The sequence below is a fragment of the Cyprinodon tularosa genome, unplaced genomic scaffold (assembly GCF_016077235.1).
Source record: "Cyprinodon tularosa strain WSP-4 unplaced genomic scaffold, ASM1607723v1 ctg278, whole genome shotgun sequence".
Taxonomy (NCBI): domain Eukaryota; kingdom Metazoa; phylum Chordata; class Actinopteri; order Cyprinodontiformes; family Cyprinodontidae; genus Cyprinodon; species Cyprinodon tularosa.
The window spans coordinates 1067679-1084386 of record NW_024038983.1 but is presented as its reverse complement, the minus strand read 5'-3'; the positions used below and the strand labels follow the sequence as shown (position 1 = coordinate 1084386).

General features: G+C 38.2%; 1 protein-coding gene across 2 annotated transcripts in view; it reads right to left on the bottom strand.

Annotated features, from left to right (window-relative positions):
- Positions 1 to 221: 221 nt before the first annotated feature.
- The window catches only part of epb41l5 (erythrocyte membrane protein band 4.1 like 5), a 52771-nt gene continuing 36284 nt past the window's right edge, over positions 222 to 16708 (bottom strand). The window contains exons 17-26 of one of the 2 annotated variants that reach the window (XM_038290267.1): positions 11742 to 11893; positions 10998 to 11095; positions 10788 to 10922; positions 8079 to 8146; positions 6411 to 6533; positions 5326 to 5401; positions 4715 to 4795; positions 2826 to 2888; positions 2552 to 2694; positions 222 to 1532 (exon numbers count right to left, since the gene is read on the bottom strand). In XM_038290267.1, the coding sequence (XP_038146195.1) occupies positions 1463 to 1532; positions 2552 to 2694; positions 2826 to 2888; positions 4715 to 4795; positions 5326 to 5401; positions 6411 to 6533; positions 8079 to 8146; positions 10788 to 10922; positions 10998 to 11095; positions 11742 to 11893 (1009 nt within the window). In that variant the 3' untranslated portion in view covers positions 222 to 1462. The remainder of the gene's footprint in view (positions 1533 to 2551; positions 2695 to 2825; positions 2889 to 4714; positions 4796 to 5325; positions 5402 to 6410; positions 6534 to 8078; positions 8147 to 10787; positions 10923 to 10997; positions 11096 to 11741; positions 11894 to 16708) is intronic. The other variant, XM_038290268.1, reaches the window with a different exon arrangement.

Below are 16708 nucleotides of genomic sequence, written 5' to 3'. Positions count from 1 at the left end.
AGAAAGTGAAATTTAAAGATATTTTTAAATACCACTAATTTGCTAATAAATCACAACCTTGAGAGAAATAAGAAGAAACCTATACTTATTAGATAAGAAAATGTGTAATTTAATTGAATGTCTACTTTCATAGAGAGTGCAGAAATCCAGCTAATAAAACATTTTAGGGCAGTTTCATTTGAACTAGATGAAAAAAGCAAAAAGAAAGAAAAAGAAAGTTATAGTTTAAAAAGTGAATCCATCAATTGAAAAATCCTGCTTTACTGTACATTGCAAAATAATCTTTTGTAATGGAGGTTATTTTTTCTCTCCCTGTTGCCATGAAAGCCGTTTCCAGTTGCACTGAAGTGAAGATCATTTTCTATTCCTTTTTTGCAGTTGAAACCAAAACAAAAACTGTGATGTATGGACCGCTACACCCCTAAAAAGAGAACAAACTTTCACTGTGTACAAAATCTGCCTTGAAGTTTTTCCCACATTTCTTTTCCCCGTCAGAGATTACCTCAGCTGTTGTGAATCTATAGAGCATCAGTCAGAAACTGTGGTATTTCCAGCATTAGATGACGTGTGTCGGGTACATTCATTTCATTTAAGGCATGAGAGAAGCTACAACACGTTATAAGACAGAGGTCGGGGCCACAGAGTCCCATCGTCACAGCTTGTCTACAGCTTTTGGAGTTTAAATGCCTGATTTTCAAGCTAAATAAATGTGCCTGATTACATACAAATATAAAAATTGTGAATTAAAATTTAGGGAAGGAAATTTTAATTATAAAAAACACAACTTAAAACAAGTGGTTAAGAAAAAGCTTACTAAACTGGATCAATAGAGATGCAGAGCTAATTTTTTTCTGATGCTACTGAATTAACCTGCAATGGGCATTTCACATAAAAAATGAGCAACAACACAGTAAAAGACATGTAAAACCATTTCCTCAAATTCCTTTGAAAAATCCAGTGTTGGAAAGAAAATCCAGTGAAGCTCTTGTATCCAGTGGCTGCAACAAATAAACGCCCATGTTGCCTAGTTAAAAAAAAAAAAAAAAAGTGATGTGCTACAGTACTGAAGAGTCAACATTCGAGGTTCAGATCAGTCCTTCATTCATTGTCTGCAGCAGCTCAGAGATCCAGTGGTCCCAAACTTCACAGCTACTTCACCAATACTGAAGCTCGTTCTCAATCATAACAGAGTTCTTTTTACAGTCTCTTCACCTTCGATCCAGGTTCAAGCTCCACCTTATTATCTCTCGTTAAAGATGGTGATTTCCACGGGGAGATCTGATCAGTTTGGATGGATTCAGGTAAGTGGCAGGCTGCCTTTGAGATGATAATTCTGGAGCTGTCTGCTTTACCAAAAAAATATTATTCATCCTAATGTTAAAGTGATCGTAGTTCGTGTGAACATTCTGCTTTGAAGCTGCCACAGTTTGTGGGAGAACAGTCAGGAGGAGCAGTTTCTTCATCAGAGCTCGGTGGTTAGGAGGCCCCTGGGTTTGGCGCCGTCCTCCATGACCGGCGGCTGAACAGCGGAGCTGTAAGGAAACGCAACTTCAGATCAGTAATAGAGCTACATTAGACACGCAGCAGAAGCTTCACAGAACAGAAAGCAGTTCAATACAATTCTGTTTATTTCTATAGCTCCAATTCACAACACGTCATCTCAAGGGACTTTCCAGTTCACCAGATCTTACAGTCAAATTAATTCAAAGATTTTTATCTAAGGAAAACCAGTTGATTGCATCGACTCATTGACTCTGAGGCAATCCCTGACACTAAGCATGCTTGTAGCGACAGTGGAGAGGAAAAACTCCCTTTTAACAGGAAGAAACCTCCAGCAGAAGCAGGCTCAGTGTGAGCGGCCATCTGCTGAGGCCGACTGGGGTTCAAGGAGACAGAAGCAGAGATATAAAAGCAGCTGTAAAAGGTGGCCCCGTCCAAGAAACACACAGCCAACACCCATGTCAGAGGATGAGTAGAGCACATCCAGCCAGTCACAGTCAGAGAAACAGGACTACGCCGGAAAACAGGCCGATCTCCAACATCTATAAACAAAGGTGTTGATGGCAGCAGCAGAGCTGATATTTCTCTCCAGGATGAAGTCACAGCCAAACAAGTTGAGCTCAGTTTCATGCTGAGCTTCACAATCTAGTTTGAACTGAGTTATAAAGACAAGATTCTTATTCTTCTGATTTTCCTACATATCAGAATAAAGCAGATCCTTATTAAAGCCTTCAGTTCAACCAACAGTGATGTGTTATTTGGTTGTATTGCCAACTGGACAACTCCTCCTGCTTCTGTTTCACTTCATCCAAAAGGCTTTTATTTTAGAAGAGAAGTCCTCAGGATGAGCAGCGAAGCATCTTAAAAGAAACCAGGTAAAAACCCAATCTGCACTTCTTAAACAATTATTACGCAATGAACATTAATTAAATAAGTTCTTTTTTTTTCATTTTGTAAGTATAGATTCACTGCATATAATTGTCTGTTTTTACTCCATATTTTCTTAAAAATACATATTTTTAGAGAGGCTTTTTGTATTTCCATTATTTACCTGGCAGTAACAGGGTTACGTGGATGAGTGAGGTGGACCGGGGCTGAAGCGAGCACTGCCCCCCCATCAGCAGAGGGAAGGAGTGGAACCACCTTAGAGGAGGGTTCAATGTCAAGAAGCCCATTAGTAAAGATGCCAGGAGGCTGCATCAGAAGAGGAGAAGCAGACGGGTCAGTCGTTATGCGACATCAACAACAGCTAGAATGCAGAACAATATATCTACACATTGAAAAAATTCAAATAAAACTTATTCTTATCCAAACTATGAACTCACGGCTGCAGCAGGAATGATCCAGCGAGGTGTGATGAGGGGTTTGGGAGGCTGCACTGGTGGCAGCTGGAAAACAACAACAGATTCATATTACCGTATTTTCACGACCATAAGGCGCACCGTACTAAAAGGCGCACTCTCAGTTATGTGTCCCATTTCTGTATTTAACACACACATAAGGCGCACCGGACTATAGGGCGCATTTTTTATATACAGGTACATGTCCTCTACTACCTTTAAATACCTCTACTGCGTATTTAAAAATACAGCGGGGGCAAAACTGAGTATGACTGTGCTTTATTCATGTATTTATTACAAACTATTAATCAAACCTGGGTGCTGGCCGTGAGACAGACAAATCGCAGATGACAAAGCGCTGTGATAACTCCTAAATTAACTTAAAATCCTTTGTTCGCTTTTATTACCGGTATCCTGGTGCCTGCAGTTTAAATTATTTAGATGAAAAACACCTGCCAGCAGCCGCGGTGAACCTGGAGGCTGCCCAGCCTAGAGGCTGCTGATGAAAGGATTTCTACTGTCGGTGCACCGCTGGTATGTGGGGGTCTGAGCGCCTCCGACAGAAATAATAATCTGGATGAACTGACTGCAATTATGAAGTTTTCAGGTGGACTTTCTCCCTTAAAAACATATTAAAACTACTTTATTCCCACTGATCACAGCAAATATAGCTGCAAGATTTACATTATTTAGATGAAAAAACACCTGCCAGCCAATTTCCCCTTCCTCGCTGTCAGAGTCACTTTCCGTGCAGCGCGGCTCCTCAGAAATAATGCCTGCTTTTGCGAAAGCTTGAACAACAGAGCCAGCAGACACGTTAGTCCAAGCATCTACAATCCATCCGCAAACGGTGGCGTAACTTGCCCGGCGCTGCCTTCCACTTATCCTGAAACTGTGGTCTCCGTCTGTCATCCATCGCTCCCACGCCGCTCGCAGCCTTACTTTGAACGGCCGCTTCACACCGATGTCGAGCGGTTGAAGTTCCTTTGTCAGACCTCCCGGGATAACGGCGAGCACAGTATCCATTTGATTCACCATGTTTTTCTCATCAGCTGTGAGATGGGCACGCATGGAGTCACAGATTAACTGCGATGGTGATGCGTGGAAAAAACCACCTGGTCTCCTCACATACACCTTCCTCAGCCACGCTTTCTTCATCTCCTCATCCATCCAGCCCTTTTTCATTTGCGTTAATATCATATGTCATCAGAGCGCTGTGTCTGTCTCGCTGTCAGCTCCCAGATCAGCTTCTCTGATTGGTTGATGCGGCGCGTCCAGCAGCAAAACTTCAATTTTTCCATCTTGAGCAGCAGCAGCGCGTTGGCGGTGCGTCAGATGCTTAAACGCTCCCGACGCAGCGCCTGCAGCTCAAAACGCGCTGCGGGACCTTTTGCTGCACCTATACACGCGTCAACCATTGACTTTGCATGTAAACTCGCTGCTTCTGCTGCACCTGCTGGATCCGGTTCACACCGATGTCGAGCGGTTGAACAGCGAGCACAGCGTTAATTTGTTTCCCCATGTTTTTCACATCAGCTGTGAGATGGGCACGCATGGAGTTACATATTAACAGCGATGGTGATGAGTGGAAAAAAAACACCTGGTCTCCTTACATTCTGCCACTCTTTCATCATCTCCTCAATGAGGTGGTCTCAAAAGTCGCAGTTACAACACACATAAGGCGCACCGCACCATAGGGCGCACCGCACATTTTGAGGGGAAAAAAAGACGTTTAAGTGCGCCTTATAGTCGTGAAAATACGGTAGGTTGAGCTAAAATAAGTTGGACTCATAGATGCCTGCTCTGTGCCACCATCCTCAAAGAAAAAAAACTGCTTATGAAACACAGGAAAAAAACGAAACATTGACACTTACTTGAGGGATCGGCTCAGTAAAGTCAATCAGGTTGTCAGACATCACAGCAACATTTTGGATTTCAATCTCCTCCACTTTAACCTGCATGGAAACAACAAACACTTTAACAGAACATAAAACTGATATAACCTGCTTTATAATCCTATCAGATTTCATTTGAACTTTTTATTTATGAGACTAAAGAAAAAGATAAAATGGCGTATGTAATAAAGCAGTATAATTTAACGTCACCTCAATGTGGTGACAAGATAAACAAAGTTCCTGTTCAGCAGTGTTTGTCACAGTTTTAGCTGTTAAGGTACAAAATTATTTAGTAGTATAGTTTTAGACAAATTTTGGTTGTTTTTTTCTTGCAGTTATTTCCCAATTTCTAAAGGTCAAAACACATCTTCCTGAAGGAAATGCTTTATTGTTTTTCCCATTTGGAAATAATAAGAGAAACTAATAAATGTCACTCTGGTTTCAGATGGTTTATTTCAATGTTCATACTTCAGAAATGATACAGTGAAAGATAATTTTCTTTCCTGCTTTTACCAGAAATGTCAATAATTGAAAGCCAACAGCTGTTTTCAGTTGTTAGATTGACAGGATTTTAAATGAGATCAAGTTACCTTTGGTGCCAAGCCTTCAATGACGGTGGGAATCTTGGGAACAGTGGGAATCAAGTCGTCTGCCAACCTCTCAGCACTGAAGAAGGAAACAAGAGGTTGGAAAGGTAAACCTCACTGTGAATATTCTAAGATTTCAGGAGCAATTAGAAAACATATCTCACATGCTAACAATAGCAACTACACTGACATAATTGACAGAGTTGTTTATATTTAATTAAACTCTCAAAATGAATTCAGGTAAACAGGCTGGAGGTTAAACTACACCATTTGGAGACTGAATGATCGAGCATGCATGCGTCTGTTCTTTCGCTCCGCCAGCAGTATCCGGGCAGAAATCATATGACAAACAAGAGCAGTACTGAAACAAACCAGCAGGTGTCAGCACAGACTGCAGACAAGATTGTGGATTAAGGCTGGGATGTTGTTTGGCTCTGATGAGTTTAAAAAAAAACATTATTTGGTACAAATGCAAAAAAAAAAGAAAAAAAAAATGGATTTTCTTATTTCAAAAGGAAATCATCAACTATTCATTCCTGACCATTCTCTGGTGTGCTTTCAACTCCTTTTGGAGTGATGTTTTTATTGAAGCCTCTAAGGATTTCAAATCAAAATTGACTCATTTTTTCTGTTAATCTGAGTAGAGTCCAGAATGGATAATTTATTAGATGGATGGGTTGACAAAAAAACAGATGGAAGAAAGCATGAAATGGAAAAACACCATATGGATGGATGGATAGACCAATGAATAAATGGATGGTAAAACTGATGAGACATGCTTAAAAAAATGAAAGATGGCTGGTTGGGTGATTTAGAAACAGAAGTGGGAAATACTAATTATTTGAATCAAGTTAATTGTTTCGAGCTTAAACACTAATCAGTGATCCAACACAAAGCTAAAGCAGACATCCTCTGAGGTTGCTTGTTTAGCTCCTCTGTTCTCCCTGTTCTTACATGTTCCCTCTACCTACAGAGCAAATATAACGGCGGCTACACTGAGAACCAGAAATAGAAAGAGAAGAACAAGAAACAGAAAAACCTCAAAGAAATGAAACCCAAACCAGCTTCTCAGAGATAAACATACAGACCTGGCTGCTGCAGACGAGACCAGAGAGGTTGGCTTCAGCAGGTCCCAGGAGTCTTGGGGGTCCGGTTGGCTGCTGACAGAAAGAGACGAGTTACTTCCCATCCGGCCCGCACGCACCTTCAACCTGGCAAACAGACAAACACCATTGTTGCAGTGAGCCGCGCTGTGTGGCAAGTTTTGGTGTTTTAACCAAAAGAAACAACAAAACTGTTTTATAACTCCCTTTCCTCCTGTAAGGAAATATAACACATTGTTTAGAAAACATCTTAAATAGTCAATTAATCATCAAATAAGATAATTTTTCCAATAATATGTTGGCAAACATACAGTATAAATATCGTCTTCAACTTATATCTGTAATTTATTAACTTACAAAGGAGCTTTTAGGCCAAAATGAATAACTAATACCTATACCTATAACACACACACACAGCTGGTTTCCTAATCAGTTTGTACATTTCAGAACACACCAAAGGAAAACTTTCCACAATATGAGAGAAACCTTTTTAGTTTCTGATTCTAAGAGTCCAAATGAGAAGTTTTAGGAGTGTGAACGGAGCTTGGCATAAATCTGTGAGCTTTACTGGGAATCTTCATGAATAATTAGGAGGTTAATCTGTTCTAGTAACAAAAATGTGGAGATTGGCTGAGAATGCGGTGAATGACTCAGCATCTGACTCGAAAGAATAAAGGAGAGTAGGAGCTTCAATCAAAGACCAAAAATACAGAAACAAATAACACAAGCCAGAATTTTTATATACAAAGAAAGCTCTACACCTTCAGAAGGAAGTTTCTACTTCTTTCTAATCAGCCCATGTCTTCACTAACATTGATGTTTTACTTAAATTACATTATGAGCTCAGTTTACACATTCCACAAAACAGTACTGGTTTGATGAGAAAAACATGTTTGCTATGTATCTAAGCAATCTGAAAAAAAGATGTTTTGCATTCAGATATCAGTAGCGTTCCCTTCACTGCAACAACCACAGAGCTGTTAGTAGTTCGTCTACAACTGCCTCCCTTTACCTGACTTTCAACACTAAGGTTTAAACGTATGATGATGACATTATGAATGAGATAATATGGTTAACTGTCTCAAAGTGTATTCATTTCCATCGTGTTTTGTCCATAAATGAAAGGTTAGTCTTCAAATTGTATTTTTTATTAAGACATGATAAAAAAATGGGAGTGGTATTAGTAGTGTCCTCTAGATACTTAAACAGAAAAAGTTGAGGCCATCTACAAATGAGAATTTACTTTGAAGCTTTGTGTATTATTTTGCCTATCTGTATGTAAGATCTTGGAAAAAAGCTTAACATTAAATATTAAAACATCAGGTTTTAGTAGTCAGTAAGCCACCTCCGCTTGAACCGGCTGAACCAAATTAGTAGGAGATCTCCAATTTATAGAAAAACCCATATTTCTTCTAAAAGACTGAATTAAGGGTGGAAATGTCTTTTTTTTAAGTTTTCAAAATACATCTGTAAATTCTAAGAGTAAAAATGCACTTTTCTATAAAGCTCTTCTTACAGTCCAAAATAGCAGTAGTATTCTGCTGCGTCTGTTAATCATTCAGCACATTTTTAGAATACTTTCATGTTTTCTGATAATGTTCTTATCTGAAGTGGTGAAAAACGTCCTCATTGTGTCTTTAATGAAACACATACTTTGCAGAGGCCTCCTGTAAGTTACAGTTCTTGTCAGCAGCCATGATAACAGGTTCCTCCAGGTGTCCCTGCATAGAAAACACGGATGAACATTAATAAAAGCAATGAAAGAATGAGGACACTCACTAACGACAGCGATCTTCCAGGTCAAATCAATCAACTCATTATTTTTTTTATTTTTTTTATAATTCATTAAAGTACTACATTTTTCCAAAACTGCAACCATTTTACATGCACATTTTGTCTGTAAATATAGAGATCTACTTATTAAAGATGATTAAACAGGGCAAATGGAAAAATGGAAGTAGTAAAGGTACATTAGAGTTTGTGCTCGGACTTCTTTACTGCCTGTCATTTTGACTGAAAATGTAAAAAAAAAAAAGTCCAACAAAATCTATTTTCACTTGTAAGTAGGGATGCACGATATTGGGATTTTGGCCGATATCCGATATGCCGATATTTTAAAACTCATGTATCTGATAACCGATATCGATACCGATGTTAAAGCTGGACAAAAATAAGTAGTCATTGAAAATAGCAGTTTTGTTATCCATTTCTGACACTTTGAAAAATAATATACTCAAATATATTTTCATATGCGGATATCAAATAGATTTTTAAAAACGCGGTATCGATCTATTTTACTTTAAAAATCTTGTGAAATTTCATCGTTCTGTTACAAACTCTCGTGATATTTTGCAAATTCTTGTGAGATTTTGTTAGTAAAATAGATCGATACTGCGTCGATATATCAACATATAAAAATATGGCAAAATTTCGTGAATTTTCGGGGGATTTCGTAGCATAACGATGACATATAGTAATATTTCATTAGTAAAAGAGATTGATATGGTGTTTTTTAATGGCAATATATCAGCATATTAAGATATATTGATATTTTAATGTATCAATATTTTTTCCCTCGTTTTTAGAAGTTTTTAAGTCTAAAAAAGAAGTTTTTGAGGAAGAAGAAGAAGTAGCATTTTTTTTTTTTTTTTTGACTTTAGAAACTCAGAAGCTGATCAAATATCGGGTTAAATATCGGTGGGGTGGCCGATGTCCGATATTCAGTTTTAAGGCCGATACAGGCCGATACCGATAGGGGGCCGATTATATCGTGCATCCCTACTTGTAAGCTTATTTCATTTTTAATTCACATAATTATAATTAGCTAAAGCATTTGCCTTCATACATTTTTACTGAAATCCAGTCCCGACAAACTGAACAGAGAATCCACACCAACCACATCAATGCATGCAGCTTTTTCACTGTGGGAGGAAAAACAAGAGTCTCAGAGCTTCCTACTGCTCCGCATGGAGTTAATTTGCACACCTACTTCTCTGCAATAACATTCTTTTAAGTTCTGGAGGCTGAATCCATGACACTGAAATTACAAGCATCGCTTCTGGGTAAATTTCACCAGAGGAGGTGAGCAGAAGTTGGTAAGATGAGGGGTTTCCTGACCAGAAAGAGTTTGCTGCAACGGGAGTAATTATTATTATGTGGGGGCCTAGTGGTTAGGGCATAGAGCTTGGAATCATGAGGTTCTGAGTTCGAGCCCCACTCCCACAGACTGCCACTCTGGGTCTCTGAGCAAAAGACCCTTAACTCCGCACTGCTCCCCGGGTGCTGCACAATGGCAGCCCACTGCTCCCCAAGGGGATGGGTTAAATGTAGCGAGTTCAATTTGTTGTTCTGTACTTGTGACAGTGTAATGACAATAAAAGCTAGGGGTTAAAAAAAAAAAAATTATTATACATTTATATATATATATATATATCTATATATATATAGATATATATATATATATAAATACAATATGCCACCATGTGGTAAGGTGAATTACCATCTGATGGCTTTGAAATGTTTCATCATCTTCAGGAAAAACCAAAAAGAAAAAAAAATGAAAATGCTCTAACACGACCCCTGAGGCGCAGGGTTAATAGATTTACTCAGGAAAACCGCAGACAGACAACATGTCTGACTCTAAGGAGAACTTCTGCAGTATAAAAAAACTATGACGGCTATCTCTCTATTGCTGCCTCACGAGTAACCCTCTGACTGTCGTCTTGTCAAATCTTAATCATGCACAGAACTTTGTGACAAAACCTTACAGAAATATCTGAATAATTAAATTAAGATTAAAGATTCCTCACACTGAACAATTCAGGGGGGGAAAGGATTTGAGCTCTAGCTCATGTTAAAAACTTTGAACATTTAGGAAATACATTCGAGTTTTCTTTGTTTTTATAGATGACATCATCCAGTGTGTATAAGCTAAGGAAGGCTGTAATAAAACAAGTCAATTTAATCAGTTTGACAAGTTGGGGCTTTTTTTTCTCTTAAAAATCTCAGTCTGTAGCTCCACTTAGGATGGGATAAATTTAAATACTTTGAGAGAAAAAAAAATGCTGAATTTTTGACAGACATTGGTTCCTGATACTTTATCAGAAAATGTACCTTTTTTTTTTAGACAAACTTCCTTCATGTTTAGTAAAAAGCAGAATGGACCATCTTATTAACAGGCTTAGGTTTGACAAAGGTTGGTCTACATCTGAACACCAACTAACTGCAAAACCTTTTCTGGTTTGGACACAGTCAGGTTCTGTTACTACTGGGTCAGCTGAATTAAGTTGTCCCACAGCCAATATAATGATCTTTAATGCTTTCCGTTTCCACTTATCAACTCCTCTGAATTCTCCTCCTCACCTTCAGTACAGCAGCTTCCACTTGAGCTTTCAGGATGTTGCTCTTGAGATCCTCTGGGATGCGCAGCGGAGTGACGACCGGGCTATTTCCTGCACTGTTCAGGCCACATTTCTCTATGAGCTTCACCACATTGTCCTAGAAAAATGGGAATCAGATCTCAGATCACAGAAGTCTCAAAATGACTTAGCATTAGCAGGACTGAAGCTTCACCTGGTTGTTCATGGCCACATTAACGTTTATATTATTTCTTGGAGTAACAGGGGGTGGAATGCTCTCCAACTCCAGCTGCTTTAAACGAGCTGCTGCTTCTGAAGAGATAACAGCAAAAATAATATTAGATGTCATTTACTTAATAATAAAGAACTTTCAAAACATCAAAACAAGGAGAACAAATACTATAGAAATATATATATATATATATTAGACTTAGACTACATTTATTGTCATTTTGTATACACAGAGATTTTGTATAAACTTCACTCAGTACAGTTTTTCAGACAGTAAATGAACATTTCCATTCTATAAAGTGCAGCAGTGATCAGATGTACATCGTGGGAGGAAAAAAAAAACATGGTGCAAAAAACCTATTGTTATTGTAGTTTAGAGCACTAATATATATGCCGCAAATATGCAGTTTTTAGTTTAAAATGCTTCTTTAAAATATGAATCCTTCTTTGTTTATGTGTGTTTGTCAATATTAACCAGTCTTTTTCTGCTATGTGCTTTCTACACTTTGTTTTTTTAATGTGGTCTGCTCTTGCTTGATGCTGAGGATAAACTGCCTTCATATGTACTTTTACTGAACAATAAAAGTGCATATATCTTAAGTAAATGTTAACAAAACACTGTTATTGTAGTAATAAACACCTTCTGACTAAAACAAGTTTGTCTTCATAGGACATTCATATATTTGCAGACCAAGTCCAGTTGGGAGAACAGCTTTTCAAGTCTTACCAGCGAGGCTGAGTGGGTCTTCAGCTGGTAGACTAGCAGCAGCATAAGCAGCACACGGTCTGACCTCTTCTGCCGCTGAGATGCTAGGAACAGCGGGTGCTCTAAGGACATCGTCGATGCTAGTCTCCATCAGATCAGGACTGACGGGCAAGCTGCAGATACAAGGACAGGGAAAGAAAGGGGGAAGATCTAAAGGACATGCCATATATTTTTCTTTTTCAATCAATAACTTAAGGACAAAAACTAATTTCTGACAAGAAAATAACCCAAAAATCAAAATGCTTACCTCTGTTATCCACAATAAACTCAGCAGTGATGGCGAAACTGCTCCAATTATTAAAAAAAACTTTACATGCAAAAATGACCGCAACATCCCCAGAAACGAAATTCCCAAAATAATACTGGAAGCATAGCATTAAGCTCCTGCAAAAACCATGTGAGGAACCTAAGTCGCTGTGTGGATAAAGACATTTAAGTCAAGCAATAACTTCTGAGAGGGGAAAAAATGAAGCAATATTCCCTGAATTATAGAAGCTTGAAGCAAAACATTTAATACACAGATTTTGTTTCTGGCATCTACCTCATATTCCTGTTGCCTGGAGATAAAACTTAGACTATGAAACATATTACTGTGCGGTGTCCAGAGAGGACAGGAGTCAAAGGATAACAAATGCATCGTGTATGTAGAAATACTCCAACAGCAGACAAAGATCTATGTGAAAAATAAAAAGTTAACAATAAGGATGTTTTTATCTTCAAAAGGAAAAAAAATAAGCGAAATGAAACAGAACATAGCTCCTATTATAAGTATTACCAACCCATGTTACCCATGCACTAACCACAGGTTTTACTGGGATATTTGGTGAAATTAAATGATTCATGGTTTTACACCTAATTTGGCCACAAATGTTCAGTGTAGCCTTGATCTATAACCCTCTTATTTTTCTTCTCGCATTCTTGAATAAAACAGGTTTTTAGGGATCTATGGCTCCACATATCAGACTTACCGGTAACAGAAGGAGTGGCTAGCAGCTCTATAGACTGTCATAAGAAAACCCACATGCTAGAAAGTGCTCTCATTAAAGAGACTATACATCACCTTAATAGACCATCCCCACTGTCAAACATGGTGGTAGAAGTGTTATTCTACGGGGGTGTAGCAAAAACAGGAAAGTAGGTCAGAGGTGATGAGGAGCAGGAGGAGTTTAAGAGGCCAATCATGGAAGGACCTGAGTCTGAATGGAGCTTCATCTGCCAGCTGGATGAAAGCAACCATAGAGCAAGAGGTACGACCACATGCTTAAGATCCAGGCTAGCTCATGTGATAGAGTCTATCGGTCCGGATCTGAATATAATTGGATATTTGATTAATTTAGCTGATACACACCTGATGATCTCCAGACTGTGGCTCAGGAGGTATGGGCCTTTACTGTAGGCAGTGGGTTTGCTAGTTTGGTCCCACTCTGTCTGTCTCACTTATGTTATTGGGTGAGAGACATCTCTACACCAACCACTGTCACTGTACAGTAGCACCCATTCAAAATGGCCCTTCCTTGTCAAACGGCAGCCAAATGTCAGCCCATTTTCCCTGCAACTCCCAGCAAAATCACCTCCAAACTACAGCAACTGGCCTTCTCCTGGGTGTGCATATTTTTTTATTCTGAATCCATCCTTTCACTGAATTACAGGGTCTGACCAGGAGATAACGTTTCTCTTCAGTACTTTATGTCCACAAATCATGACAGAAAGAATATTCTAGTACAAAGATTGATGTTTAAAAAGGAATTGTAGGGGACGAGACAAGGGCCCATGAAGGGAATTGGGGAAATGCTGAATGGCTACTACTGTATGAAATGGCGAACGACCAAATGTGAAGCACTTTGGAGTTCTTGAACTTTCATTTGGCTTTTTTTTGCAAATTGGAACAGGGTCATTTCAATGTCTAGGTGCGCCCAGCGCGTCGAGATACTTTAAAAGTTTTCCAGCTCTGATGGCAGTTAACTGAAATACGGGGGGTTAAAAAAAAATCCTAGTCCTTACTTTATCAAAACTGTAGAAAACCATTTATCCTTCAATTTCCCATTTACAGTTGAACACTAGTTTAAGTTGGTCTGTCACAAAATGCCAAAAATTAAATTGAAATAAAATAAAGAAACGCTGATGGTTGTGAGGGTGACATCCTTCTTTCTGCTGCAAAGAAAAAAAGCTAATTTCACAACAAAAGGAACAACTTCAAGCACTTCAAGATATTCATTAATCCAAAAAAAATAAATAAAAATGCACCTCTATGAAGTCAAGAAAAAATCTGTTTGAATACATTTTTTATTCTTTGAAATTATTTTAAATCAGTAAAAAGACAGAAAATTTGGTCGCAGTAATGAAAACAGTTCTTCGTACTAATATTGTTAAATTACCTTCATTTTTTTTGTGCAACAAATAATCAGACATATTGTGAAACCCTTAAATAAAACATTTTTTTTCCTACCAAGGTTATTTTTTGCAAATAAATTGCACTAATACAAGGTAATTTGCATTAACATATGATTCAGTGGAATAAATATAAATTGCATTGTGGCATAAGTTGGATGAGAAGGCACTTTATCTTAGAAGAAGGCATGTGACCAGGCTTAACACTGGAAGGACAGTCAGGCAGAAGATAAACATCTTCCTGCATTTCTATCAGTGAGGATATGGACCGCGTTGGGAATTTCTGGAATGTACCTCTGACAGAGGGAATGTGGCTTTGTTGCACACAGATGAGAGGAAAGTAATGACCTCTAATCTGACTCCCGATTACAACAAAACAGATGCACTGAAATGCAGGAACAAATAAAAATGACAAGAGTTAGAAAAAAAATAAAACACTATCTGGAAATAAAACCAACTACTTTATGTTAGGTTTTAATTAAAGAATAAAACACTGACAATGAAATAGAAAAGGTTGCCAAACACAGTTAGGGACTGTCTGATATTTGTTTCCCAGACAGTCGGGACTGAAATAAAATTCCTGAGCCTCACATTGATACCATCGGACTCCAGCATGATGATTTCATCATGAGGTTGGGAAGAAAGGTTGTGGAAATGAAAGAAGGAAACTTAGGGAAGTAGGAGAGGGAAAGATATCAGAAAGGGAAATGACAGAATCGAAACTGCCACATTTAAAAAAATGAAGGTTGAAGACGGATTGAGCCATTAGGACATGGAGGGAAGTCAATGTTTCACCCCATCAGTCCTTATATGCTGTGTCACCAAAAAGGCTCCTTCATAAATACAAGCAACTTTTTAGATGGAAAGTCACTTCGACGCAGGGCAACTTTCGTCTTTAAGTGGGTTAGAAAGTCATCAGAATGCAAACAGAGTGTTCTCAGTTGGCCGCATGAGTCCAGCTCCTGGTTTTGTGTTTTGATGAAACAGAGGCAGGAGGGATGGGTGGATGTTTGGAGGGAAGGATGAACGGAGGGAGATGGAGACCTGACAAAACATGTGGAAAGAAGCGGTGAAGGACAAGGGAACAAAAAAAAAAAAGGGAGTGAATATAAAAAAATATACAATGAGTGAGTGACAGTGGTCTGAAGGTTAGCAACGACGTAAAAATCAGGGAGAGAGTAAAAAAATTAAGAGAGAGGCCGAAAATGATCAGAAGAGTGTTAAATTGCTTTTGAATTATTTGGTAATATTTTCCCCTTATTCAAAAATAACACCTTTTTGCATGCGTGTTAAACAACAATGACATTTCTAGCAGTATAAACATAGCAAATAAGCCGTGAAACTTTTGTAGCAGCTTCCTTTCTCCTAAATTTCCTTTTTCTATATCTGGTTCTGTCTCCTTCAACCAAAGTCAGCCTCAGAAAAAGCAAGGTTCTATTGGAGGTTTCTTCCTGTTTAAACAGAGTTTTCCTCGGAATTATGTGGTTAATGATACCAGAAGTCACATCTATTATAACTGGGTCTTCATTCACCAAGTGATTAAAGGGAAACATTAAGTTTAAAAGGATGCTGGTCAAGCAGTAACTGATGACAAGACGCTTCTTTGATTATCTTTCAATGACCTTCATATTCTCATAAGTGTACGTTAAAGCAAATAGATAAATTCTAATCAACAGTATGGGCTTTATTTAAGCCCATTATACACTAGAAAAAACTTTCTATACAAGTGAGCTTTTTAAATTAGACGACTATAGCATTGTTTTTTTTTAAATAACTTCAAAGGAAATGGTTATACAATCAAAATAAAAAAACTATCAGAAATTTGTTTGCCTTGTATTTTGTTTAATCAGATTTTTTTTAGGTCTCATGTTAATTACTTTAGTCAGTATAAAAAAGTGGGTGGATGACATGCAGAGGAGGTACAGTAATACACCCATTTGATTTAGATTGTGTTGGTGCGTCTAAAAGCTGAAGCACAGCAGCACTAGAGGACTGGAGTTGGAGATCTCTAAAGAAGGTCAAATCAAATACTGACAACTGTTAAATGGTAGAGATGGGCAATAAATTCAGTTTGTAATCAAAATTTAACAAAACAATTTTCAAATTGCAGAGACACTCAGTTTGTCATATTATATTTAACAAGAGAAACGCTAAATTTCTCCCTCCAGCCCTTTAGGTGGCAGTAATGCACTTAAAGTGGGTTTACAGCCACACAGATGGGAGGGGAAGTTGGAGCTACACTAGCATGCAGGTCACTAACTGATCTGTACCATCAGCTCTTTTGCACATGTGTAAGCAGATATTTATTCAGGTCACGATAAATAATGTATATATGGTACTAAAATCACTTATTTCTATCCTTCAATCACCAAAGAATGCTAAATACAGCTATAAAAAATATTTACTGTCTAAGACAATTTGATGCTTTTTATATTCTCTCCGTTAAACTGCTTGTCTGAGTCATCATCGGACATGCTCGGAGCAGTCCAGCAAAATATGAATACACCGTGCATATCTCAATTTAAGTCGTTTCTTTCTCT